Genomic DNA, 26,585 nt, shown 5'->3' on the forward strand with positions numbered 1-26,585 from the left:
TTTAAAAACAAAAGATGCATAACCATTAATAGAAACAGAAAAACATGAGCTGAAAAGATTTACAACTTGAGCATAGTGGTCACCTCTGGGGGTGGTGGGAGTTTAAATTCATCTGTATTTGCTATGTTTTATTTATTTTAAAATTTGATACAAATATAGTAAAATTAAAATGTAATACTTCTGGGTTTTAGGTACATGGTCATCTATGTTATTCTTTTTAAAATGTATCATAATTTGTTTTTAAATAAGAAGGAAACAAAGATCAGTAAGAAAGGTAAATCCATGTTGAAATTGACTTTCTAAACCAAATGAGAGAGGCTCTGTGAGAAGGATTATAGTTTACTGGTGAAGAGTTTGGTTTGAATGTCTTAGAGACCTTCTTGGTTCAAGTCCTGACTCTACCATTAATAACTGTTAGCTGAGTGACCCTGGGCGTGTTTCTGACCACTCATTCTATGAGGCCAGCATCATTCTAATACCAAAACCTGACAGAAACACATGGAGAAACAAAACTTCAGGCCCATATGCCTGATGAACAAAGATGCAAAAATCCTCAACAAAGTACTGGCAAACTGAATCCAGCAGGACATCAAAAAGTTAATCCACCACAATCAAGTAGGCTTTATTCCTGGGATGTAAAGTTGGTTCAATATATACAAATCAATAAATGTGATTTATTACATAAACAGAACTAAAAACAGAATCCTCATAATTATCTCAATAGATGCAGAAAAGGCTTTCAATAAAATTCAACATCCCTTAATGATAAAAACCCTTAACAAACTAGGCATTGAAGGAACATATCACAAAATAATAAGAGACTTATATGACAAGCCCATTGCCAGCATCATACTGAATGAGTAAAAGCTGGAAGCATTCCCTTGAAAACTGGAACAGGAGAAGGATGCCCACTCTTACCTCTGCTGTTCAATATAGCACTGGAAGTCCTAGCCAGAACAAGCCCACAAGAGAAAGAAGTAAAAGGCATCCAAATAGAAAAAGAAGGAGTCAAGCTATCTCTCTTTACAAATGATATGATTCTATACTTAGAGAACCCCATAGTCTCTGCCCAGAGGGTCCTAGATTTGATAATTAACTTCAGTAATATTTCAGGATACAAAATCAGTGCAGAAAAATCAGTAGCATTTCTATACACCGGTAACGTCCAAGCTGAGAGCCAAATCAAGAATGCAATTCCATTCACAATAGACACAAAGAATAAAATATCTAGATATACAGCTCACCAGGGAGGTGAAAGATCTCTACAATGAAAATTACAGAACACTGCTGAAAGAACTCAGAGACAACACAAACAAAGGGAAACACTCCATGCTCATGGATAGGAAAAATCAATGTCATTAAAATGGCCATACTACCCAAAGCTATTTACAGATTCAATACTGTTCCTACCGAAGTACCAACATTTTTTCACAGAATTAGAAAAAAGCTATTCTAAAATTCACATGGGAACCAAAAAAGAGCCCAAATAGCCAAGGCAATCCTAAGCAAAAAGAACAAAGCTGGAGGCATCATGCCACCCGATTTCAAACTATATTACAAGGCTACAGTAACCAAAACAGCATGATACTGGTACAAAAAACAGACACACAGGCCAATGGAAAAGGTTAGAGAACTCAGAAATAAAGCCTCACACCTACAAAAATTTGATCTTTGACAAAGTTGACAAGAATAAACAGTAGGGAAAGGACTCCCTATTCAGTAAATGGTGCTGGAATAATTGGCTAGCCATATGCATAATATTGAAACTGAACCCCTTGCTTTCACCATTTGCAAAAAATAACTCAAGATGGATTAAAGACTAAAATATAAAACCTAAAACTGTAAAAAACCCTAGAAGAAAACCTAGGAAATACCATTCTGGACGTGGGCCCTGGCAAAGATTTTATGAGGAAGCCCCCAAAAGGAATTACAACAAAAACAAAAATTGACAAATGGGACCTAACCTAAAGTGCTTCTGCACAGCAAAAGAAACTATCAACAGAGTAAACAGACAGTCAGCAGAATGGGAGAAGATATTCACAAACTATGCATTCAACAAAGGTCTAATATCCAGAATCTAAAAGGAACAAATCAACAAGCAAAAAACAAACAACCCCATTAAAAAGGGAGCAAAGGACATGAACAGACACTTCTCAAAAGAAGATATGCATATGGCCAACAAGCATATGAAAAAATGCTCAACATCCCTAATCAGTAGAGAGATGCAAATCAAATACACAGTGAGATACCATCTCATACAAGTCCAAATGGCTGTTATTAAAAAGTCAACAAATAACAGATGCTAGTGAGATTGTGGAGAAAAGGGAATGTTTACACTGGTTGTAGGAATGTGCATTAGTTCATCCACTGTGGCAAGCAGTTTGGAGATTTCTCAAAGAATGTAGAACTACCATCTGACCTAGCAGTTCCATTACTGGGTATATACTCAAAGGAATATAAATCATTCTATCATAAAGACACATGCACATGTATATTCAGGGCAGCACTATTCACAATAGCAAAGACATGGAATCAACCTAGGTACCCATCAACGTTGGACTGGATAAAGAAAATGTGGTACATAGCCACCATGGAATACGGTGCAGCCATAAAAAAAGCAGAATATCGAATATGTTCTTTGCAGCAACATGGATGCAGCTGGAGGCCATTATCTGAAGCTTATTAACACAAGAACAGAAAACCAAATATGTAATGTTTTCAATTATAAGTAGAAGATAAACATTAAATACACATGGGCACTATGAAGGGAACAATAAACACCAGGGCCTGCTTGAGCAGAGAGGGTGGGAGGAGAGTGAGGATTGAAATACCACCTATTGGGTACTATGCTCATTACCTGGTGATGAAATAATCTGTGCATGAAACCCCTGTGACATGCAATTTATCCATGTAACAACCCTGCATATATACCCCAGAACAGAAAATAAAAGTTGATAGGAAAAAAAATGAAAAAATACAGTTCTGCAATCCCTAAACTGAATGTATTTTGAGATTTAAAGTTTTTCAAATTTTAAACAGTAATATGATTCATGTATGGCCTAAAAGGAAACACACCCAGCAGGGTTCTGGACTGTACCCCTAATTAAACATATTTCTATTCCTATAGTGAAATTTATGCACAGCTACACAAATTGGGTAGTATTATAAATAGACTTCAATTTATTCAGGTACAGTTATGTTGACTAGGAAAAAAATTTTTTATTTTAAAGCTTTTTGGATTTCAGAACAATGAATAAGGTATTGCGCATATATATCTATGGATGGATACAGATATAGGTATATAACTTAGAACAATAATTCCCAGCACATATTAAGTGCTATATATGTTAGTTTCTACTGTTATTATCACTTAAATTATTTAAATTATTATTTTAGTTGATGGGATGAGGAGGAACAATGAGTTTTCTTTTTTTGTATTGAAATTTTCATTTATACAGTTTGGTCGAGTATTCTTTTTCTTTGACAACTACATCTTCCTTTTAGAAACTGTATCCTCTTTGCATGATTTAGACTTAATCCGGCAGGAATGTCCTGTTAACTGCTGACATCTAAGAAGAGCCTTTAGCCACAAATGGTTGGCCAGCTTCAAAGTTAACATGGACTAAGGCGAAGACATTTGTAGAGCTCAAACTGTAATCAAATATATATATTTTTTTATGCTTGGAAAGTTCGGATTACTGTGTCATCTTCAGTTTTAAAGATTATTAATAGTTGATCTCTCTTCCTATTTTCATGTTAGGGAAATGTATCAGAAAAATATGATTTTAAAATATTAATAGTTCTTCAGTACCCTTTATTTCCAAAAGATTATTAACCACCCCCCATCATCCTGCCCAGGTTAGCACTGTGTTGACTTTCCTAATCTTCCTAACCTTTAAATACATTTATAATTCAAGTATACTTATAAATTAAATATTTAAATTAAAATAAAGTAGAAAAAAATCAAAGCTTCAAAAACAGTAGATGTTCTCAAATGTAAAATTTGATAGTTGGACCACATAATGATATCCTTTTGTTGTTGTTTACGAGAGGTGGGATATTTTTCCACGTTGGTTTATTAGCTATGTCTCTTCTTTGGTTAATGCTATTGGCTTACCTTCTTTGCCCATTTGTCCAATAGGTTTCTTAGAGTACCCTTACTAATTTATATAAGCTGTTAAAATGTTTCAAATATTTTCTGTCATCTTGTACAATTTTTTTCTCAATATCCCTGCATCATTATTTTTAAAAACATATATGTTTACACATTTTTTGTTCCCTCCATCAAGCTTTTTATCTTTTCTTGAGATACATTTCTAGAGGTAGAATTGCTAGAATGATGGGATTGAATTTAATGGCGTTTCAGTGACAATACCAGCGTTTTGAAAAATATCTTTGTAGGCATTCTGCAAAAGGAAGAGGAAAAATGTACACAGGTCAATTTTTCTTAGAATAATGCTTAGCATTTAAATTACTTTCTCATAATAGGCTTCTCTCTAGATTTTTTCCCCCTCTGGGATATAAAACAGTTAACATCATATAACCAGTAAATGCCTTTGATGTAGATGTCTGTTGCTCTTACCCCAGCCAGCTCTTCTCTGGGGAGAGTGCTGCTGATTGTTGACTTGGAGCACTGGCCAGGCTCCTTGCCATCTGTTCTTCCTCACTAATCAGTAACTCAACAAGTAGATGTGTGTAAAAAGGTAAAGTGGAATACTTTCTAAAAATCTTGAGAGTGAAGATGTTGAAAAAAATCCACCAATATAGTCAGGGCTGTGGATTTTTATTGTCTGCTTACTTTCAGTTTATTTTATAAACTGTTGGGATGCTTCCAGTTTATTTTGCAGATAGCAGAAGAGGTGCCTAACCTTGCCTGTGGCCACTCAATAACTCAGTGATTAGAGATGAGTTTTTATTCCTGGTGCAGTCAGTGGTGTCTACTGAGGGAAAATCAATGCTCCTAGGTAGCCTGTCCATCTTAGCTTATGGTCTCACTGCACACAGCAATTGTTACATTCTTTGCCAGTATCCTCTAACTCCTAAATCTGTACTGTCCAACACCATAGCACTAGCCACTTGTGGTTTTTTAAATTAATTCCATCCCTTGATCACACAAGCCACATGTGGCTAGTGGCTGCCATATTGGAGAGTCCAGATACATAACATTTCTGTCACTTCAGGAACTTCTGGAAGATGCTTTAAACTTTCCTTGATCAGCAGACAGTGTTGGCCACATAACGTACAGAGAAATTTATTCACACATTTCCTGATTTTAAATGGACATTTCTGGGCATCCTTTTTATCTTTCCTTTTATTTCAGAGGTGGAGTTCATCCTTTCCAAAGTGATCTTTTTCCTCATGAACTGATGGGAAGCAATGGATTGTACCTCTCCCTCCTTCCCTGGAACATCCTTTTTGCCTTGCAGTATTCAGCTTCTCTCTATCCCACTAACGCCTTCCACAAAGCATGCTCATAGGCCACTACCCCGTTTCCCTCCTGCTCTTCACCAAATTTTTCTAATAGTCTGTATACCTTTATAGCCTGTACAGTTTCTCACCACTTACTCTTCAGCCCTTACAACCTAGATTTTAACTTCATTTCTGACATGGTGCTGAAACAGCATTCATAGGGTTACTAGCTGCCTTCTGATTGTCAAACCCAAACAGCCATATCTCAGTCACCCTCTTCCTCGACATGGAAAGAATTTGATGCCATGGGGCAAGTCTTCCTTATAATTCTCTTCCTCCTTCACTTCTACAGTGTAAATGGGTTCTGTTTTGGCTGTCTTCTCCTGATTCATTTGTTCAGTCACTTCCACCTCCCATGTTTCATCATCGCCCACCTGTGTATGTCAGTGCAGTTCTAGTTTCCTTGCATTTCCATTTTCTTATCCATGGCTCTAGTTATTACCCAGATTCTGAGAATTCCCAAACCCGACATCTCTAAACCTGGTCTTTTCCTGGAACTCCAGATCAAAAGGTCCAGTGTATGTTGGACATCACTGTTAAGATCATCCTGCCTCTATCTCAACATTAAGACATGTGGGCATGCTTTCCTCCTGATTTCTTTATATATAACAGATTATACCAGCATGTCCCAAGCCATGACTTTTCACATTTTTCCTCACTTACTGATTCCATTTGTTTGCCTTAACTAGCATGTCTGTTTTATCACTGTGATATTAATAGTCTTCCTGGCCATCCTTTACTCCTAACCTTCTCCCTAACCCCTGTTTTAGGTCTGGGTCTATTTTTCTCTGACCTCATATATTGCACCAGTACTGATGCCGTTACTTCCATTCTCTCTGTTCTTCACTTATACTGTTGTCAGACAGATTTCCTGAAGGCCATTAAAAAATACATATACACAATGCAAACGTGTAATAATTACCAACTTAAAATTAATAATACCAATTTAAAATAAATATTCCCATGGTTCAAAAGTCAAAATATACCAAAAGGCACTTAATGAAAAACTTTGCTTCCACTTGTGCCCTTTATCTTCTCTTACGCAGTCTTCCCAACAGGCAGCCATGGTTACCAGTTTTTTTTATTTTTTAGAAAAATTTTAATGTGTGTACAAGCGCATACATATGTATGTGCACAGAAATTTTCCTTCTCTGCAAATGGTAGTATATGAAATATGTTTTTCATACCATCCTTTGTGTTTATTTCTAAAGAATATATCTTGGTGATCTTTCGTAAAGAGCTCCCCATTCTTTTTTACAGCTGTATATGATTCTTCTGTGTATGAACCATAATTTATGTAACCAGTCCTCTCCTGATGGGCGTTTAAATCATTCCACACCCTTCACTGTTCCAAACACTGCTGCAAAGAAAAACTCTTTCATAAGTCATCCTTCTCTTATGCAAGTATTAGCAGGTCCCTTGTGAGGGTCACTGTGAGAGCTTGTTATTTTCTGCCTGTTCATTTATTGTTCTTTGACCCTCCACTGCCCCTGCTGCTAGTGCTTTGCTTCTTATCTACCGAGTTGCAGTTGCTTCAGCCCACTCATAGTCCTTAGTTCAGAAGCCTTCAAGAACTTTCCACTGGGAATAGATCTGTCTCTGTCCTGTCAGTGTGGGAGGAGAAGCAAGCAGTGCAATGCACCATAACAAACTGTGGGAGCACTTGCCGCTGTTTCCTGTTGGGCTGATTTGCCGTTCCCCCAACATGTCCCATGTGTTTCTCTTGTCTTGCTTTGCACAGAATGTTTTCCCTCTGTTCACCATCTTCTTTCCAGATCCACTGCATCCTTTGAGACTGAGCTCACAAGCCACCACATCCATGAAGCTTGATTCCTGCTCCCTTCTGCTAAAAATAATCTAGCTTTCTACTGAGGACTCTGACACAGCATATCTTTTTCTGCACTGGATTACATTACAATATCTGTACAGTTTTAATTTAGCTATTTGTTAGTAATTCCTCAGACACAAGGATAGATGGTGCCTTGTTTTATCATCCCCCCAAAAGTCTCTTAACATGGTGTCTTGCATACATTAATGAATGAAAAAGCAATATTGAGTCTATTCTTGTCTGACATGATGGGTTGAAGAAATACTTTTAATGCAGAAATCACCACCATTCTTGTGCATTTCAGCTTTTTTTAAATTAAAAATGCCTTTATTCTTCCTCCTAGGAATATTTTTAAGAGGTTACCACCACAGAGTCTTACATTCCTAGTGACTGCTCCTGTGACCTCCTAGAAATTAGGGTGCCATTCCATTCCATATTTATTCTGTTGCCAGCTAAAAGCATTGGCAGGACTAATTATGGTCCATATTACAGTACCACAAGACCTTAATCTGTGATTTGGAATCATGGGTCTCTTTATTATGGCTGTTTTTATTATGAGATTGATTGCTTTTCTGATAACTTGAATTTTAGTTTACAAAAAAGTGAACAAAAATTATTAATAAAATCTAATCTTTCCAGTGCAGTTTTGACTATAGCAACCTTAGAGAGTAAAACAGTAAACTCCATGCATTTAAGAATACAATGGATTCAGGGTACCCTGTGTTCAGACTGGGATGTCACTGAGATATGCCCACTCCTATGGTGATGCTTTCTTTTTCTGCTAATAGGTTTTTGAAGAACCCTCCATCAGCCTTTTTGCTCTGGAGCATTGTGAGGGAAGAGAGTTACATCTAGAAGAGGCTGTGAACTCTGTTCTGAACAAGGACCTGCACTTCTACACCCAGTCTGTGTGGGTAAAAAGTGGACTGTAAGTATGGGAAAAAGGTGTGGTCTGGTTCACTTACTGTTTTAAGACAGAGTTGCAGAGTTGCAAACCAAGTCCACTGTGTAGTAGTATGCATTCAAGTGGTCTTGAGGAAGAGCCCTTTGGAAGAGAAGGGCTACCATATGGTCACAGCATGTGTCATAGAGTAGGTCAATCAAATGACTTTACCCAGTTGAACTTTCTTTTCAGAAGAAATTTCAATATCCCAGCAACTTTGGTTAAGACAATTTCCTGCTTAAGGCAAGTGACTGCTGGCAAGACCAAGTTCGGTGTTGTTTTTTGATTTAATAGCCGTGTATTCTAGAGCAGTTCCTCCAGGGTACTCACTTGCCTGTGGACTACACTGGTTGGCCTAGCCTGCCTACCAGTATTGTTGTTCATTTAGGTTATCAGTCAGTCAGGGTAGACCCAGGGGCCTGTGCTTTTACAAATTAGAAAGCTGCCTTTAAGAAAAAATTTAAAATTATGATAGAAATATTAGATATCAATGTGAATACTTAGGACAGAAATGGTGAGAAGCCTGTAAGTGAGGGGCCTTGAAGTTGAAGCTCTGTTTGCTTCCTGGAAAATCTGCCTCTGAATCCAGTTCTGAAGAGTCCGGCATATAAACCAGCCCCTACTCCTGCACTGTTAGTGTTCTGGTAGCAAAAGTCAACTAAAAAAACACACATAGCTCTTGACGGTTAATAAAAAAATGGCTTTAAAAGTTTTTCTATGGCTTTGAAATTCTGTGATAATCAACTCTGCTGGTTTAAATATCTGGGGATAAAGAGAAAGCCAATAATATAAGTGGAGGTGAAAATTAAGCAAACTATTATAATAAATGGCTTTTATATTATACACATGTATAATAGCTTAAGTTTTCTTCTGCAAAACATTTTAAATGGTTTGATGTTTATTCAGACAAATTGATTTATTCTATCTAAGCATAAGATTCCAATATATTATTTACCAATTAACTAAATTTTACATCCCTGTGATATAGGTCTTTCACAACATTTTAATTCATTTCTTCCCAATTCTGAGTGAAATTGATACTTGACTCACTTCTGAAAATTTCTCACTTTCTTATTTCATTTTTTTCTGGAACACTGGTGCCATTTTATCTTGACATTCTTATTTCTTCTCTTTGGCTTATTAGCCACCTACTCTCACTATTCCAAATTCTCTTTAAGAGAATTGGAACATGGAGTAAGGAACAGTGAAGGCCGCCTAAGGATTTTCCTAGGTTACAGAATACTACTTAATGTACAGCCAGCTTCCCTTAGTTACAAGTTGGGTTTGTTTTAATCCCCATGCTATGCCACATCTTTGATCTGTGATGATGACAGCCATGCTTAAATGCACCATCCCACACAGTTTTCCAACTGTGGAATTCATTTAAATCAATATATAATTAGGTACATTTTCCTAAAATCTTACCTAGATTTTATAACTGAAACTTCCCTGACAGTTTAAAGAATCTGCAGCAGGAGAGGCAGCTAAGCCTGTCCGTGGTCATGCTGACCTGCCTCTCCACCAGTCTGATTGATTAGATTTGTGTAGGAAGGAGGGGTCAAGAATGGGCCATCCATCTCATTCATCTCTCCATAATTTGGTCAAGTCTGATCTTGGTTGTGGGGAGCAAGGAGGACTTTTCTTAGTGGTGGTCAGGTTGAGTCAGTCATCCCTACCCAAGCTTTCATAGCTGTAATACATCAAGCTTTCCTCAGCTCTCCCCTTCTCCCCACAACTTATGCTCAAGTTGGTATCTTTTCCTGCATTACCTGAAGAACAAGTCCCTAAGGAATATTGCACTTTGTGAGTTTCAGAAGTTTTTAATCTGGAAAATCGAGGGACTGAAGTTGCTGCCATAGCAGCACAAGCAACCCTCTGTAGCTTGTGTCCTAAGCCCTGGATGACCCTGTTCCTGAGCTCTGGTCCATCTGATAAGCAGACTACCTTGCCTGCTGCTGGTGCTCTTTGCTTCATCCACAAGGCTTTACCTCCCTTGGTGCAAGCCAGGACAACCCCTGCCACAATTCCAGGTGCTTTATCAAAATAAAGGCAGCCATCTCATCCTGCACACACTTTCTTAAAGCACTGTGTACACTGACCTTGAGTCCTGCTGAGAATTTCAGGTGCTCTTATTGACTCCAGCACATTCTCTTTAGTCATCAAGCTTAGTAATCACCTAAGGTGGTGCTCGGCAGACTTTTTCTGTAAAGGGCCAGATAGTCTTTTCAGTTTGTGGGTCATCTGTCTGTGTCATGACTACTGAAGTTGCTATGGTAGTGCAAGAGCAGCCGTAGGCAATCCTTAAAGCAATGGGCATGACTGTGTTCCATTAAATAAGTCTTGAGACTCCAGTGTACTTTTACACACTTTAATGCTGCCAGAGTTGAAGGCAAGGGTTTCGGGGAGGATTCTCAAAGGAGCTGGGCCTTGAAGAGGGTGATGGAGAACTTCTGTGAACAATTCTAAGAAGTCTTGGTGGCTTTGGGGAAGCTGTGGAGGGAGGAGTGGAAGAAGATATGTCTGGAGAGTTCACTGGAGCCACACTTAGAGGCCCTGAAGGACATGTGATGGTGACTCTAGGGGCAGGAGTGTGATTTTCTGCTGGTTAATAGGAGGTTATGGTCTGCCTTTAAATGTTATAATGCTATGACAATGTTATCAAAGAAATATAGGATTTCAGAGATGGAGGAAACCTTGCATTCATTTTGGAAGAAAGGAAACCAGCATTGTAACTGGAACCCAAATCTTCTGAGTCTAGGCCAGTGGGTTTTCTCCTATACCTCCCTGATTTTTGTTAGGAAAAAATGTGCAATTTTAAAAGTCTGCAAACCTAGAAGTTTATGAACCCTATAAGGCAAAGTGCAGATACTTTTGATGAGGGATTTTTTTTTTGTTTTGAAGTACACTACTTTTTTCTTTCTTGTTCTCATAGATGGATAGCTTATGAAGGATCCAATTTCTTGGGAAGACAAATCCTACTCAGGCCTAATGAGATCCCAAACTGGACAGCATTCAGCAGATGGAAGACAATTGGTTCCCTCCGTCCTATGAAGCAGGTAAGGAGAAAAGAACCGTAAGATTCCAAATAGCTTGCTTTTGTGGTAGAAATGTCATAAACCACAGCATCTGAAATAATGATCATTTAATTTAGTTTGCCATTTACATAGTAGGGGGAGTGAATTAGGATGCGGATATCTTGTACATTTTAACCAATTTGTAAGGTTGTATCTAAAATCAACATTGGATTTCAGTTTTCAGTCCAAAGCCTCATTGGCCATGTTCACTTTTCGTGGAAAACTAAGATACTGTAAGTTCTGTGGCAAACCTTGGTAACAGGAATGAACTTTGATACTGTACTAGGTTCAATTTCTAAGCATTTGGATATTCCCCTCCCTACTTATATAATACTCAGGATGGATCCTGGCAATTTAATTAAAATAAGTATTTATTGCACACCTACTGCTTGTCAGTCTTCTGTTCAAAAGCTTCCCACTGCACTTAGAATACAATCTACCCCCTACCCCACCTTGCTTCTCCAACCTCATCTTTCACATGGTTGTGTCACAGGCATCAAAGTACAGAGTGGTTTCCCACTAAGACTTTTAACATGGGCTGCACCCTCTGTATCGTGTTCTTCCCTCATTCTTTATTTGACTAGTCATCCCTGTAAATTCTACTTAAGTGTCAGGTCCTCAAGAATGCCTCCCCCACCTTCTCTCCCAATCTACATTAGATCATAAAAGACCTGGGGGTTCTTTTTCTACAAAAACACTGTATGCAGTTTATAACCCTAGCGTTATGGTTGGATCGGGGTCTCTCCCACTCTATAGAAAACCCTGTGAAGTCAAGGACTGTCCATGTTTTGCTCATTGCTCTACCCCTAGTGCCTGAAACAATATCTGGAATATTGTAGGAGCTGAGGAACTATTTATTTAATGAAGGAATGAATATATCAGTGGATGGATCAATGATATTATGCAAAGTATAATGGAAAATATAAAGATAGATGCGATTTTTGCCAATATTATTAAAGCTTACATTTTTGTTGGGTAAAACATGTCCAACTCAAAGCAGTAACATAAAATGCAAAACAATGCATAATTATCCAAAAGCCACAGGCAGTCCCTAGTTCAGAGAAAGGAAGTATCAACATGTGTAGGAGTAGTGGGGAGGTTTCATGGAAGATGGAAAACCCAAGTGAAACTGTCAGGGGTGTGATGGCCCGTGGATATGGCATTAGTACCTCTCTCTAATCTCTTTAGAACACTTTCTTGCTTGATTCCAACAACAGTCCTTTGAGGTAGGAATTATTATCCCCATTTTCTAGTTGGAATAATAAGGCTCTGAGAGAAGAATAAGGCTCCAACTGGAAAATGGGGATAATGATTCCTACCTGTGACAATAAAAGCACATCAAGTGTCAGAACCAGGATTTGGACCCAAATCTACTATGCTTTAAAATCTGTGTTCTTAAGCAACCACACTCTACTTTCCATCAGCCTAAGATCAGCACTTAGAGAGTACCACCTATTTCAGGCACTGAGCCGAATATAGCCTAGTGGATCTAAATGCTGAGGCTCTGATGTTCTGACCTGACACTTATTTAACCCTTACTTAAGTGTTAAATAAATGGTAGCCAATAAAATATTAACCTAATTGGTCTTCTCTCACCCTCTTCACATGCACACATGCACACATGCACACACACCATGCTCATCCCACCACTCATGAGTTCTGTTGGTTCAAATCCTGGCTCTGCCATTTGTAAGCAGTGCAGCTTGGTGAGTCACTTCATTTCTTGGCACCTTAGGTTTCTCACTGGTGAAGCAGTGATCACATTGCTTACATCTCATTGCTGTGACGGTTGAATAAGATAATGTATATGAACAGTCTGATATGGCTCTGGCTCATATTACTATGGTAATACACTTATTTTGAAAGTTTTTTATTATTATTATTATTCACAATGTCCCTTGAGATGCTCTTTTGAGGGATACTGAAACATTAATGGCTTTCCTGGCACAGGGTGTGTGGTAGACGATCTCATGACCTTTACATCTTGCTTATTCCCCACTCCTATCATGTGGAACAGGGAGTAAGCCCACTGAAAAGCCATCAGAAAAAGCAAAGTAGAGATAGGAATTCAGTTTAGCTTTTACTAACTACATAATAATGCTGACCCTCTGTTGTTAGAGACTTTAGTAGCCAAGTTCAACACTGAAAATATGTTCCTCATTTTTTAATGGTGGTTCCTTGTTGGGGAAGAAGGATGTCCCTGCCTATTGTTCAAGATTCTCTGGTAAAGGACAGAACAGCCACCTCTACTTTTACAAGGAAGTTTTTTTTAACAAGAATAGTATGCTATTTTCTTTCACTGTGCTTTAGGAGCTACCTGATTCCTATTCTGATTAAACATTTAATTTCAAAATAATATTTTAATAGATTATTTTTCCTTTTGTTTATTTAGGTCACAGTTTTGAAATCCAACAAAGGAATTCTGAGTTTCTAAAATAGTAGTTTGTGGGTCACATTTAAATTTGTGGTAAGGCTGTTGGTACTGCTTTGGTTCATATTCTTGTTTAGAAATTCAGGACTAATTAAAATGTGATCCTCTTTGAGGCTGGGAATTAGGAAGTCACTAAGGTACTTATAATGTATATCAGTGTTTTTAAGTATAATTACAGAGCAGTCAGACTACAAATGTGTAATAAGGGTAATTAGTACCTTGCCTGAGTTGATTGATTAAAACTGTGATGTTTGGTCCTAAAGTAATTGGAACTCTGTCATCTGTGAAGGTCACGCCTGTTTTCTTATATGTACAAGGTAATGAAAATGTAATAAAGATATACTGAAGCCTCAAGAATTAATAATTGCAGTAGATCCGGCTGAATTATAGACATTTAAGTACACTACTGTTGCATTGTTAATGTTGGAAGTAGGGATTTGAAACATTTAAAACATTTTGCCAAGTAGAGATCTTGTTCGCCTGGTTTAAATGGCCAGATAATTTGTCCTTCTATTGGCTTAAGTAAGTGCTGAGAATGTGTATTTCCTTAGGAAGGTTTAATTACCAAAATTCAGTTAGCTTCACGTTGATCTATCAAGTTTCAAAAACAGTAGACTGTTCATTGGTTCTCTTACCATATGACCTATTGCATTTACCTAAGCACTCATGTTTCTTAGCATGAAAGTGCTCTCTTAAGAGACCATTTGTTATTACTCAGCCAGGGTTCTAATTGGGATGGCAATGAGATGAACCAAAGGTGGGGAGGTTGGGTGTCAAGTTGGGTGTCATTTATTACATTAAGGCTGGAGGCCTAAGTCATAGGGCTGAAATAATGGCTTCTGTTGTGCTTCGATTATGTGCCCTGCCCTTTCATTGTCCTACACTGCCACCTTTGGAATTCGTCTCTTATTCCCTGTGCCTAAGAGCAACTAGTGCATTTCAACATAGGTCTGAGAGCATCCTGGTTAAGAGGAACCTGGCTTCTTTACATCTGTGTTCACCTTATTTGTAAAACTAGGGTATAATTGTACTTTCTTAATAGGTTTTTGTGGTTATTCTGACAAATAACATAATGGCACAGAATGCATTTAGCACGCTGCTTACACATACTACGTGTTCAATAAATATTAGCTATTCTCCTTAGAGGCAAGTCCCAGGTTTAATATTTTAAAACTTTTTGTATGTATCTTAAAACTTCCAGGCCAAGGGGATGAAGTCCTTTGTTACACAATTTTTGAGTACCTAAGTATAGTCATTAAACATACATGGTCTCTACTTTTGAAGAAATAAAGGTCTTATATAAACAAATAATCACAGCTACTAGTGCCCTCAGCTATCTGGGTTTTTCAAGACCTCCCAGGGCCAACTTATGGCATTTAGTCATAGCTCCACAGTATGTCTTTCTGAAGTTTTTAGAAAATCCTTGTAGGTAATACTTTACCCTTATTCTAACTCCCCTACCTCCCTCAGCACAGCTGGGACACACTATTGAATGAAACTCATCAAGTCCCTAATTCTTTACCACCCCACTCCTCGCCACATGGAATTCTAGTGAAAGAAACTTTTACTTTATGCTGTTCAAAAGGGCACTTTTCACAAAGTGTAATAGAGACTGTACAATTTAAGCTTTATGCTCCACGGCCTAAGGATTTACCATATTAATCTATGCAGATTTACTAAAGGGAATAAGAGTGAAACTGATATAACTAAGATAGTTACCTCTCACTTTCCCTCCCAGCTTTCCTCCTCTGGAAGGATTCATTTCCAGATTCAAAAGTTTATTTCTAAATGGCTGTTTCTCCTGTCATAGCCTGCAGTGTACATCAGAATAAAGAACCGTGCCCAGGGTGAATATCTGACAGTCACTGGAAGTCTAGCAGACACCAGGGCAACATCTGTGTGCATTTCTCCCTATAGTGGAAAGAATACTCAGATCTGGTACTACTGCCGAGGACTCTTTAAATCCAAGGTAAGCAATCCCACTGATACAGTACGCCACTTTCTGGTCTGTTTTTTGTTTTGAAAACTAGAATCCTGTCAAATCAACTGGCATGATAAAACAATGCAACTTCTTAGAAACAGGTGTTGATTATAAAAATACTGCCATATATTACTAAAACATTTATATAAAATTGACTTAATTTTTTGAACAAGAAAATCCAGTTTCAATTTTTAAGTAAACACAAAGGTTATCACATATTATGGATATACCTAAGTGATTTTTTACAACCAATGGTATAAGTCACCAGATCTAAGTTGGACAATGTGCTTTTGTAAGATGTTCCTTACTTGATGGCCCAGATAAAATCAGCCGTCTCTGTGATTCTAAATATGTTGAAACCCTTTCATTTTCAAAATATACAAAGAAGCAGTAGAAGAAGAAAGCTGTTATTGGAAGAAGCTTAGAAAATAAAATTTAGGGTTCTTTTCTATGACCCTTCCATTATGTTTAATGCATTGGGAATAGAACACTACTTTAAAAACATTCAAACTGTGTTTTATTGTATCACCAATGGATTATCTACTTTTTCTCATGCTTCAAAAATGAAAAACATTTAAAAGTAATTATTGTCTGGATATCTTTAGCCCATCATGCAATGTTTTCATAAGAAAACCAAGCTCAACATAATACGTTTTAAGCAAACAGGGATTTAACATTTAATTCCAATTCAGCAAATCTTTATTGAACATCTGTTGTCAGATGTAGACATCCTATTAAAAACAAGTACCTCTATTTCAGTTGGTTTATTTCTGTACCATCTCCTACCCACAGCCGTAAAGAAGACATTAAAAAAGGCTTACTGAAATTATACTATATAGTATTTTTTTAGATAAGACACACACACACTTCATGTCTATGATTTGTTTACCTAAGATAAAAGGGACCTAATTCAACTTACTTTAGCAAACATACTACTGCCAATTAATCATTTCTTAACCCTTTTAGGCCAGTGATACATGTCTTGATGTGATTGGTGGCCGGGACACACCTGGAGCTAAAGTAGCTCTCTGGACTGAACATGGGCAATTCAGGCAGAAGTGGAGACTGAATAAAAATGGAACTATCAGCTCTTATCTCAGTGATCAACTTGTCCTTGATGTTAAAGGTGGGCCTTTGATGATACCCAATGTTGTGTCCCTGGATATTAGTTTCAGTTCCAAATCTCATTTTGGGTAAAGGACATCCTTATGTATAAGAGAAATGTTAAGTCATTTAAAATTATGCTTGAAGAAAATTAAGATAGGCAGTTTTACAAACAAAACAATTAGCAGAAAAAGCCAAACAACAAAGCTTAGGGTTTTTGTTCATTAGTACAGTTGTAAAACTTTCATTTGCTACGTGAACTCAGAACAGTTCTAAATTTCAAGCACCATAAACCATGAAATGAATGTCATCTGTTTCTTAGAAACATCTCTAGCTTTTTGCCAGGAATTGCCATGGTCCTTAAAAACCCTCAGGTAGAATTTATGGTAGGTATCAATTAACCTTGTTTTTGAATTCAGCAAGGTCAGGGCCAATATTATTCATGGCTGTTGCTTTAATTGGGTTAGTCACAGTTTTGTTGGTGTAGAAACAAAAACACAGTACCTGACATTCAGCCAGAGTTCTCTCAGAGCACTTTGTTCTAAAGAATCACATTGTTAAGGCACGCCACTTATACAATCATGTATTATACCTTTTAGTATTTCAATTTGAGTCATAATAAGGTCCAATTTGAGGTGAATAATGGCTAAGCCTGTTCAAACTCAGCTTCCCATTTCAGACTTCTTTGTAAATGACACATTCATCCACCGAAATGGTGAGCTGAACAGAAGCTTGTGAAAATTGTGAAATTGCTAAGCACCTGCCTGAACAAATAATCTTTTCTTTTGGAATTTCTATTTTAGGAGGAAATTATTGTGACAAGACTCATGTAATTGTAAATCAGCCCCTGGAGGGAGAAGAAACACAGAAATGGGACATTGAAATATTGTGAGAGAATCAACATCCCTAGAAAGATCCCTAGAAAGAGCGAAGAAGGAAACACATCTGTCATTGTCTTGTGGACATGGAAAGGAAGCTACTGTCCTCACACTCCTGGATCACTGAGCAGAATGAACATTTTCTCCAGCCTCTGAGACTATCGCTCTTAACCATGGAAAAGCTCAAAATATTCTTGCCATTACTCAGTGTTCCTATAAAGAAAATATTATGATATCTTGGAAAGGCTCTATTCCTGATCTCCAGCTGTGGTGAGCAAGTTTCCTGAAGTGTTTATTTTCTCTCATATCCACCAAACGTGAATCCGCTTCCAGATGGCCCGTTATTGGACACTGGTGATGCTATTATCCTGTATTATTTATTAATATCCTACCTAGATGCTTGTATGAGTACAAAGCATAAAGAAACAGATTTCTATAGGTCAAGTCATACTTTTACAAACAGATGAGTAATTTTTTAGCAACACCTGAAAATATACTAAACTTTCCTAGATAAACTTTAAGGTTTCTATACTGAGGCTTTTATAATGAACGCACCTCGTAAGTATTTATACTTGTAACTAACCCCAGGCAGGGACCTCAGCTTTGTTAGGAATAAGGCACAAGAAGTATTTTCTGTAGCTATTGTTTCCTCAGTCCTTCAAACTAAAAAAGTACAAATAAATAACCTATGGCCAAACTTGCACTGTTACGTGTTAACCAAGACATCCCTTTAGGTGACAAGACTCTATAACAGTGGTTACCTGTCTCCATGTTGACACTTCATCCTAGATTTAAGGAGAGGCATCAATTTTTTTTTTTTTTTTTGCCTCAAGAGAAATTTCAAATATCCAAATTAAAACACAGTAGCATTTGAACCTTGACCTTACCATCTCTTCAAGTAAACGTGGAGTTGATTTCTCTACTAAATAACAGAAACCTCAGTTTTTCACTCCCATTGTAAGTAACTTTTATTTAAGTAAGTAAAATCAGGTAGGAAATCACCTTTGACTTAGCTTCCAGTAGTCATTACCACCTTTTACTGCACAATTCACAAGCATTTTTTCCTGGTGAATTGGACTGAAACTTACATTTTGACAACTTTTTTTCCTTTTATCCCCAACTTTTGCCAGAAAGCAGAAAAATGCTCTATTTTTATAAAGAAAGATTAAATTCTCCAATGATATTTTTAAAAATATCAACCTACATGCACTTTAGAATGTAAAATAACAATGACTATTTTAAACTCGAAGACCCACTATTTTGAGTATTTTTTATAGACTTTAAATACTGGGTTTTTTTCCTCCTTCAATCTCAGGCTTTTCTCCATCTTTTAAGCAGCCTCTGTAACTCCCTTTTGTCCATAGGTGTTGCGTGCCTCTCATCTGTGGGGCAGTATTATTTAATAAAATTTATGTTACAGGATAACTTTATTTTAATGGGCATGGGCTTGTCTATACACAAAGGTATGTATATTTTCATTATAAAAAAACAATTTAAAATTTTTTCTTATTTTAATTGTTTGAAATTTTTCTAGAGCCAAAGAAGCTCTTTAAAGAAGTTGTTTCTTCCAAAGAACAAAGCCAGGTTAATGACATTCAATTCTAAATGATACATTGGAATTGTGCCTTTTCTACCACACTGGATTAAATAAACTTGTCAAAATATGGTTTTGTCATTTTCTGAGACACTTGGTAATTTGCTGTTCTTTCTTTCATGTGCCCGTTAGTACATTTGGCCAACTGACCACCTGTAACAGGGAGGTCTCATGTTTGTTAGTAGATACGCAGGTAAGGAAACTTGAATTCATCCTCTCCTCGGCTCAGGTCTTTGCTTTTCTTTTAATATATGCATATAAAATAGTAGGCATTTGATTCTGCAAAGGCACTAGACTACTTGAATTAAACATTCTGTCCAGAGGGATAATACCAGGCTTTCCTTTTCCTCATCTGTAGTAAGTTTCAGGTCCTTGACAGAAATAGCTGGACTGTTCCAAATTTGCTTCAGTGCATCCAAATGTGACAAAGGGAAGCGAAGTCCATGAAACTGAAAGGATAAATTTATTTGTCAAAATATATGTATACTACTTATGTCATTGAAGTAGCATTTTCCTGTAAATTTATTCTCAATACATCATTATTTTTGATACCCCTCATGAGTATTTTAGACACACTACAATTAGATAACATAAAAGATGCCAACTTCTATATAAAAGGCATCCTAATTTATGTAGTAAGTGATATTAGTAATTTGAAATGTTTTACATTATACCATTCCTATAAGGCTACAGGTCCCAGCTAGTATGTCTTAAAACTGGTGTGCATGTATCACAGAAATGTCTGACTTAATCATCCCCATGCAGGAGCTCTGTGAGTAGTGCAAAATGGTAAGTCCACAGTGCAGCCATAAAAAGCATATTACCTATAAATCAAAAATAATCAATTCTTCCCAACCACCACCCAAGTCACAGGATAGGCATTTGTTTTCAGTTGAAACAAACCTCTGTTTCCTCCTCATTTCCCATCATGTGTGTCTCTCTACTATTCTTTAAGGAATGATAGATGTACACCATCTTTTCTTGAGCTTCATCCTTTGGGGAAAAAAATAAATGCATTAGGCCATCAACAACACAACACTGAAGGTGTCAGTACTAGGAAGGTTTTCCAATAGGTCAACACCAAGAAAAATTTCAAAAGCCTTGGTGCTCAAGTGAAATTTATTGAATACTGTAAAGAATCCTTTTGGCAAAAAGTGACGGGTGTGTGCATCCACACAATGTCTATACTTCATTAGTCACCACAGGTTACTATTTGTATGTGGCAATTAATGGGCATTCTAAGTTGTTAAAACAGCTGGAGTGCTACCTGGAAGAGCATCTTCAGGATTTAATGAAAAAGCAGTGATTTATGTATCAACTTATCAATGAAATCCTCAGTTTTTTTAATCATACCTGCACTATCTTTTTTGAATCAAAAAATCTGACATTTCTAGGTATAAACTGACAATTTATAATCATGAAGTCATTAACTCCTGAGAAATACCAGCTGTTGTGTGATTGATAAAAAACTCCATTTCAATTACACTACCCTCCCAAATGGTCCCTATCTCCCTTCACTCCCCATGTTACACAGTGCAGTTTATTGTCTCTTCCAGAGCCTTTAGTCATTCTTTGTCACCTCTTAGATAAGGGCAAAAAAATCTTAGCCTAGCGTACAATGTCTCAAACTGACTGGTTATCAGAATCACTATTTTTTTTTAGACAGGGATGTAGGAATGTGTACTTTTGAGGATGGATATATATATATATATATATTCATGTATACTCATATATATATTCCAACTCTGGCCCTGACGGCTGGAACAATCTGGTTATCGAGACATGTTGAGTGCCCCTCTCATCCCCCTTGATCATTCATGGGATAGCTCCTTAGAGAGCTGATTAGGAGGAATGAGGTGGAGCCTTATGGTATGAGATCGTTCCAAGGTCTTTAGGACTGTACAGGGAGCTCTATGAAAACATAAATCCAAAGGCTCCAAGACCAGATGAAACCCAGGAATTTATAATTTTAAAAAGCTTTCCAACTGACTCCATGATCAGTTAGCCAGTTTGGGGAATCACTGGGCTAGGAAGCAAAATTACAGAATATAGACTTTGTTCTCCATAATCTACAGGATAGAGTTTAAGGAGATGCAACAATATCCACAAAACCACATAGAAATATAGATCTGCACAGTGTGGAGGACTGGGGCTGAGAAACTCAGGAATGAGGTCTGTGGCTGTCCAAGCAAGAACAGTAAGGCCCGAAGTAGGATGGGAAGCAAAGACCAGACATTAATCACCACATAAAGGGGATGAAGGAAGGTTCTGTGAGGATGAGGGCAAGAAAATATGGAATTGGAACTGTGAGATTTGGTCATCATCTGACCTGAAGAAATGGCATTAAACTGAATGCAGGTGGATTCCTAAAGAAGGGCAGAGACCAGTGGTTAATCTAATAACCTGAGGCCTCTGATGAAAAACACCCTGAGAAGACAGGAAATCTCCTTCTCTTGGATACTCACAGATTGATCTTGATCCGGCAGTACTGTGAGGACAATGTGGTCTTTAAACTGCAGTCTCACTACACTGTCCAGCCTCGGTAACTTTCCACCTAGAAAACCCCAAAGAGAGAACTAGCCGACCTTCAAAAAAGGAAACAGGCAGATTCAAACTTGCTTACACATACACATAGGAAACACATTTACTAACAATTTACAGGTGAATCCAAACATGGCATACACTCCAACTGAAGAATTTGCTTACCCCAACATTGTACTGATATTATAGTTCACATCGTTATGCAGCTCATTCTTACAGTGAAGACAGGCATAGATAAATAATGTAAGTTTATAAGTACAATAAATAGACAAAAATAATACCATCGAAGTACAGTGGCTATCATAGCACATAAGGCTGTGGTGCTTTCTGCACAGAACACTCACTCCTCCAGGTTCTGTCATCTACAAGCTTCTTGCTCAACATATGGACTCTGGAAGTACTACCTGAGTTCAAAATTGCACTACTCCACCAATTATTAGGTGTGTGACCCTGGTCAATTATTCAGTCTATGTAAGTCAAGCATAGTATCCTATAAAAGCCATCTAATAAAGTCCACAGAAAATTTTTTTTTCCAAATTGGATTTAACTTAGTGGAACAATACCCAATAAAAACAGACTAGCCTTACAGGGTCATCTGCGTGGGGAAGGAGTCATGAGGGATCATCACTTTATTGAGTATAATGCCTAAGATAAGGAAAACACTGAAGTAGTCTGGGCCATAAGCTGGTGCATAAGCAAACTGTTCTGCTAAAGATTAAACCATGTGCTTGTAAAACATTTGCTATTTTGAATAGATACAATCAAAAACAAATTCTAAGCTTCCTCCAAAGACTATGATAAAAATGTATATAGAATCAGTGTTGGAAGGGACCTTATAGATTATCTATCTCAGTGGTTCTCTCTTGGTCATAATTAAGAGTTTTATTAAAGTTAGTAAAAAATACTCTTTTCACTCAACCCTGAGAAAGAACAGCAGCCAAAAAGCTGGCCTGGCACTCACAGCTAGGTCTTTGTGTTCTCCTGTTGAACACAGGCAATTCCACAGAATGCTAACATCAGAGATCACTCTGTGACCATAATAGGTCAAAACAAAACACCACCACTCCATACATACTCATGTCTGGACTCAGGCAAGGCAAGAACATATTCCAAACCACAACACTGACCAAACATCCCCCTACTCTGGCTAATGAGTGACCACTTCCGCTTTACCATTGATAACTTCAGCCTCATACATTCCTCCTGCCTACCAGATAACATTTAGGAGACTTAATCATAGAATCCCTTCCATTTCCTGACAGCATCCAATCCAGAGCAAAGCCCTGCTTCCTTGAACCCTCTCCAAAATCACCTAACATACACCTGAGTCCTATAAGTCTTTTCTAACACCCTTTTACTGAGATGCCCTGCAGTTCTCAATGGTGTGTGGTCTTCCCACTGCAACAAGTCAATAAATCCAATTTCGTCTGAATTCAGGAGTATGTTCTTGGTGGTCTTTGCTATAGGATACTGACATCATCCATCTGGAAGTCATCAATGACATCATCCATCCAGAAGTATGTTATATCATTTGCAGCCTAAATCTGTCATAAATTAGGCACCTGTGCCTTGGAGAAGGTTGATGATAATCTTGGACATTTCTTGAATCTCACTGGCTGATGGTAACAATTTTACCCATGCTATGATTTGGATGTTTGTCCCATCCAAATCTCATGTTCAAATTTGATCCCCAGTGTGGAGGTGCAGCCTAAGGGGAGGTGTTTGGGTTACATTGTGGGGAGCAGATCCCTCATGAATAGATAATTCCCTGGGGTTGGGGGCGGTGAGTGACTTCTTGTTCCATTAGTTCCCATGACAGCTGGTGTTAAAAAGAGCCTGGCACTTCTCCTTGCTCTTGCTTCCTCTCTCACCATGTGTTCTGCAAATGCCAGCTCCCTTTCCCCTTCCACTGTGAGTAGCCTGAGGTTTTCTCCAAATGCAGATACCAGCACCATGCTTCTTGTACAGCCTGCAGACCATGAGCCAAATAAACTTCTTTTCTATATAAACTACCCAGCCTCAGGTATTCCTTTAAGCAACACAAACAAAGACAACCCAACCCTGACTTAATTCCAACAAGATTATTTCAATGTTCAAATTTTGAAAACTTCCTGAAGACTATGAATACCAGAGTACCTATAAATATACATATTTCTCACCCAAAAGGACAGGGCTCTTATTTCCCATCAGGGTGGGATACAAGTTCTTTCCAAATGACTTCTAAGATACAGGTTGCTAAAGGTTGAGTGCAGCACATCTCGTCTGGCCATATTCACTAAGGATGGATGTGGTCCACATTAACACGAAAGCACTTCATACTTTCCATCTGTTCAAAAAGGAGCCTACCCAGAAAAACCGTAAACATCCTGCATTAGCCTCTGACCACCCAGAAGAAAACAGCAAGCTCCACCTGGTGTTGACAGCTCTGCCCCATCTCCCGCAGAGTAAGGGGGGAGTCTGTGCATAATAAAATCCTTCTTCATGTCTGAGGAAAGCAGTTCTTTGGTGCCCTCCAGCCGGTCTGCAAGTGTCCTCAGGAAGCCACTTAATCGTCTTGTAGCAACAGTTGTGGATTCCACCTGCTAGGAACACAGAAGTGAGTCCTGGCCCAGATGCCAGCAGAACTTACTGCCCAGCTCAGTCTCCACAGTAGACTGCAAAACTGCCAGCCACCGGGTATAGACATTAATCCATGTCATTCCAAAGGGGAAGGGACAACCTGAGCCCCTAAGAATGATATATCATCATTTCCTTATAAACACTGTTAATTCAAAGCTGCCTATTGTTTGCAAAAAATTTTCAGAATTTTGCCTAGAAATAGAGATCCTTGGAAATATGGTACAGTCTGAGCTCTGCCTTTTGGAAAGCAGGTCACTGTCCTAAGATGAATGTTTCAGAGAAAGCAACCTTTGCTCAACTCAGCTCTAATCCACTCATCTCAAAACTAATCAAATAACACTCCTGTTTCAAAATGTAATAAAAGAACAGGAGGCAAACGAATACACCGAGGCCAGGATCTCCAGTACAGTGAGTTTCTCTTAACTAGTAATCTGATGTGTGCAAAATCTACGGTTCTCCTGGCCGTACTATTCATTTACTCAACCAACATTTTCACACTGCCTGCTACTGCCACTGTGAAATACAGAGCTGTCTGTACAACATCACAGTTCTTTGGATCACCACATAACACATGGCACTCCACTCATTCTGCAAGTCACACAGCTCAGCAGTGCAGCACAGTAGACAAGCCTGGCTCATGTTGGAAGAAGTATCCTGGGGTCCTTAAGGTAGGACTTCAGCTGGCCTGGGCTGCAGCTACCATCCTTCATTCCTACCTGCCTTTACTCCTTACCAGGAGCAGCTGCCGGGGTATGCCGGTCCGTAACTCCACGTCTTCCTTTGCAGTATCAAATACAAGCCCCGAGATGGTATCCAAAAGGAAATCTCCCCATGAACTAGGATATGCACCAAGGGGGAAAAAAAAACCAAAACAGTGAGTGCATACGAAATATACATAAAATACTTATTGCTAGTAAAGCCAAAAGCTACAAATTGGATTATGGCTTCCCTGTCCAGGCATTTTGAGTTCCATTAATTGGACATTACTCAGCATGGAAATCTAAGACCTTCATCAACCACCCTGTTTCCTCCCTCCCCATTCCAGACACTCACTTGCAAAGTTAAAAGTGGGAAGCTAGGCTTCAATACTGATTTCTCTTAAAAGCTCTCAGAAAATTAACCATAGACTTTCATAAAACAGGAAGTTCAATGGACCAAATTTTTAACAAAAGTGTCTATGAGGGGAGATTTGTAGGAAATTTAAACAGTCATTATAGGATCTAAAACCAAATTTTATGTGCAATAAATACAACAAATTTGGGGTAACAGCAAGATATCTGGATTGTGTAATTATTTGAACAGTTGTATGTTACATTTTCCTTGTCACTTACAAGGGATGCTACTCCTAAAGAAAATATCTACCATCAATAATTCCAAAACAATTATGCCTAGCAGTGGTTTTACCGGGGGATAGAAGCCAGTGACTAAAAATAACATCTAGGGACAAATATCCCTATTCAATTACCTTTGCTTTCTCTGGGGTATCTGGAATTGGCTCATTCCTAAGTGTGTGCCGGTGTAAGAAATGCACTCTGTGGGGATGCTCTCTTTAAACATTTCTTAGCTATTTAAAATTTTCCTGTGTCACCAGATTTCAAATTGCCGGCTAGTAGAAAATGGAAATTCACAGTATGACTTTTACTTCTCACTCAGTAAGCAAAATTAACACTGTTATGCTTCCCTCCCAGAAAAGTTGCAAAGGAGGACAAAAGCCACATGAGAGACACTTTTCCCAAGACATCTACTACCTGGTGGCCTCACTGCTTTGTGACTTAATGTTATATCCAACCCTGCATCTTTAATTGAGTCTCAACCTGGAGGGTACATGCAGATCTCTCAGCACCATATAATATGTGCTTCCTTTGCAGGTTTATGTAGGTGGAAGTCATACAGCAACAGCTCATGGAGGAATTTAGTAGAAGTTAAATAGTGCTCCTCTAAGAGTCAGAATAGATATTGGGACTTCCCACAATTTAGGAATATCTCTTGAAGGGTCCACTTTGGTAAAACAACCAAATCAACAACATACAGCAGACCCCCAAACACTCCAACAATGCTACCTTGACAGGTGTTAGGAAGAGGCCCCAAATATTCACCTTTACATGGTACCTGAAGGAGCATTA

At 38.1% G+C, this 26,585-nt stretch overlaps 2 protein-coding genes across 15 annotated transcripts in view; one reads left to right on the forward strand and one right to left on the reverse strand.

The window, feature by feature from the left end:
- CRYBG3 (crystallin beta-gamma domain containing 3) overlaps nucleotides 1–19,393 on the forward strand; it is a 126,481-nt gene extending 107,088 nt beyond the window's left edge. For all 4 annotated transcript variants that reach the window (XR_010155658.1, XM_526496.8, XM_009445940.5 and 1 more), the window contains 5 exons: nucleotides 8,086–8,225; nucleotides 11,173–11,296; nucleotides 15,556–15,714; nucleotides 16,693–16,852; nucleotides 17,634–19,393. Coding sequence is in view for 3 of the 4 variants with exons in the window: in XM_526496.8 (XP_526496.4) it covers nucleotides 8,086–8,225; nucleotides 11,173–11,296; nucleotides 15,556–15,714; nucleotides 16,693–16,852; nucleotides 17,634–17,722 (672 nt within the window). In the remaining variant the exon portion in view is untranslated. The remainder of the gene's footprint in view (nucleotides 1–8,085; nucleotides 8,226–11,172; nucleotides 11,297–15,555; nucleotides 15,715–16,692; nucleotides 16,853–17,633) is intronic.
- RIOX2 (ribosomal oxygenase 2) overlaps nucleotides 18,651–26,585 on the reverse strand; it is a 28,248-nt gene continuing 20,313 nt past the window's right edge. For 6 of the 11 annotated variants that reach the window (XM_054680831.2, XM_016941532.4, XM_063806936.1 and 3 more), the window contains exons 6-10: nucleotides 25,196–25,298; nucleotides 24,254–24,422; nucleotides 21,768–21,856; nucleotides 20,206–20,295; nucleotides 18,651–19,751 (exon numbers count right to left, since the gene is read on the reverse strand). In XM_054680831.2, the coding sequence (XP_054536806.1) occupies nucleotides 19,593–19,751; nucleotides 20,206–20,295; nucleotides 21,768–21,856; nucleotides 24,254–24,422; nucleotides 25,196–25,298 (610 nt within the window). In that variant the 3' untranslated portion in view covers nucleotides 18,651–19,592. Of the gene's footprint in view, nucleotides 19,752–20,205; nucleotides 20,296–21,767; nucleotides 21,857–24,253; nucleotides 24,426–25,195; nucleotides 25,299–26,585 lie in introns of all 11 variants that reach the window. The other 5 variants (XM_016941531.4, XM_016941533.4, XM_001139845.7 and 2 more) reach the window with 1 other exon arrangement.

Source organism: Pan troglodytes, chromosome 2, assembly GCF_028858775.2.
Source record: "Pan troglodytes isolate AG18354 chromosome 2, NHGRI_mPanTro3-v2.0_pri, whole genome shotgun sequence".
Lineage (NCBI taxonomy): Eukaryota > Metazoa > Chordata > Mammalia > Primates > Hominidae > Pan > Pan troglodytes.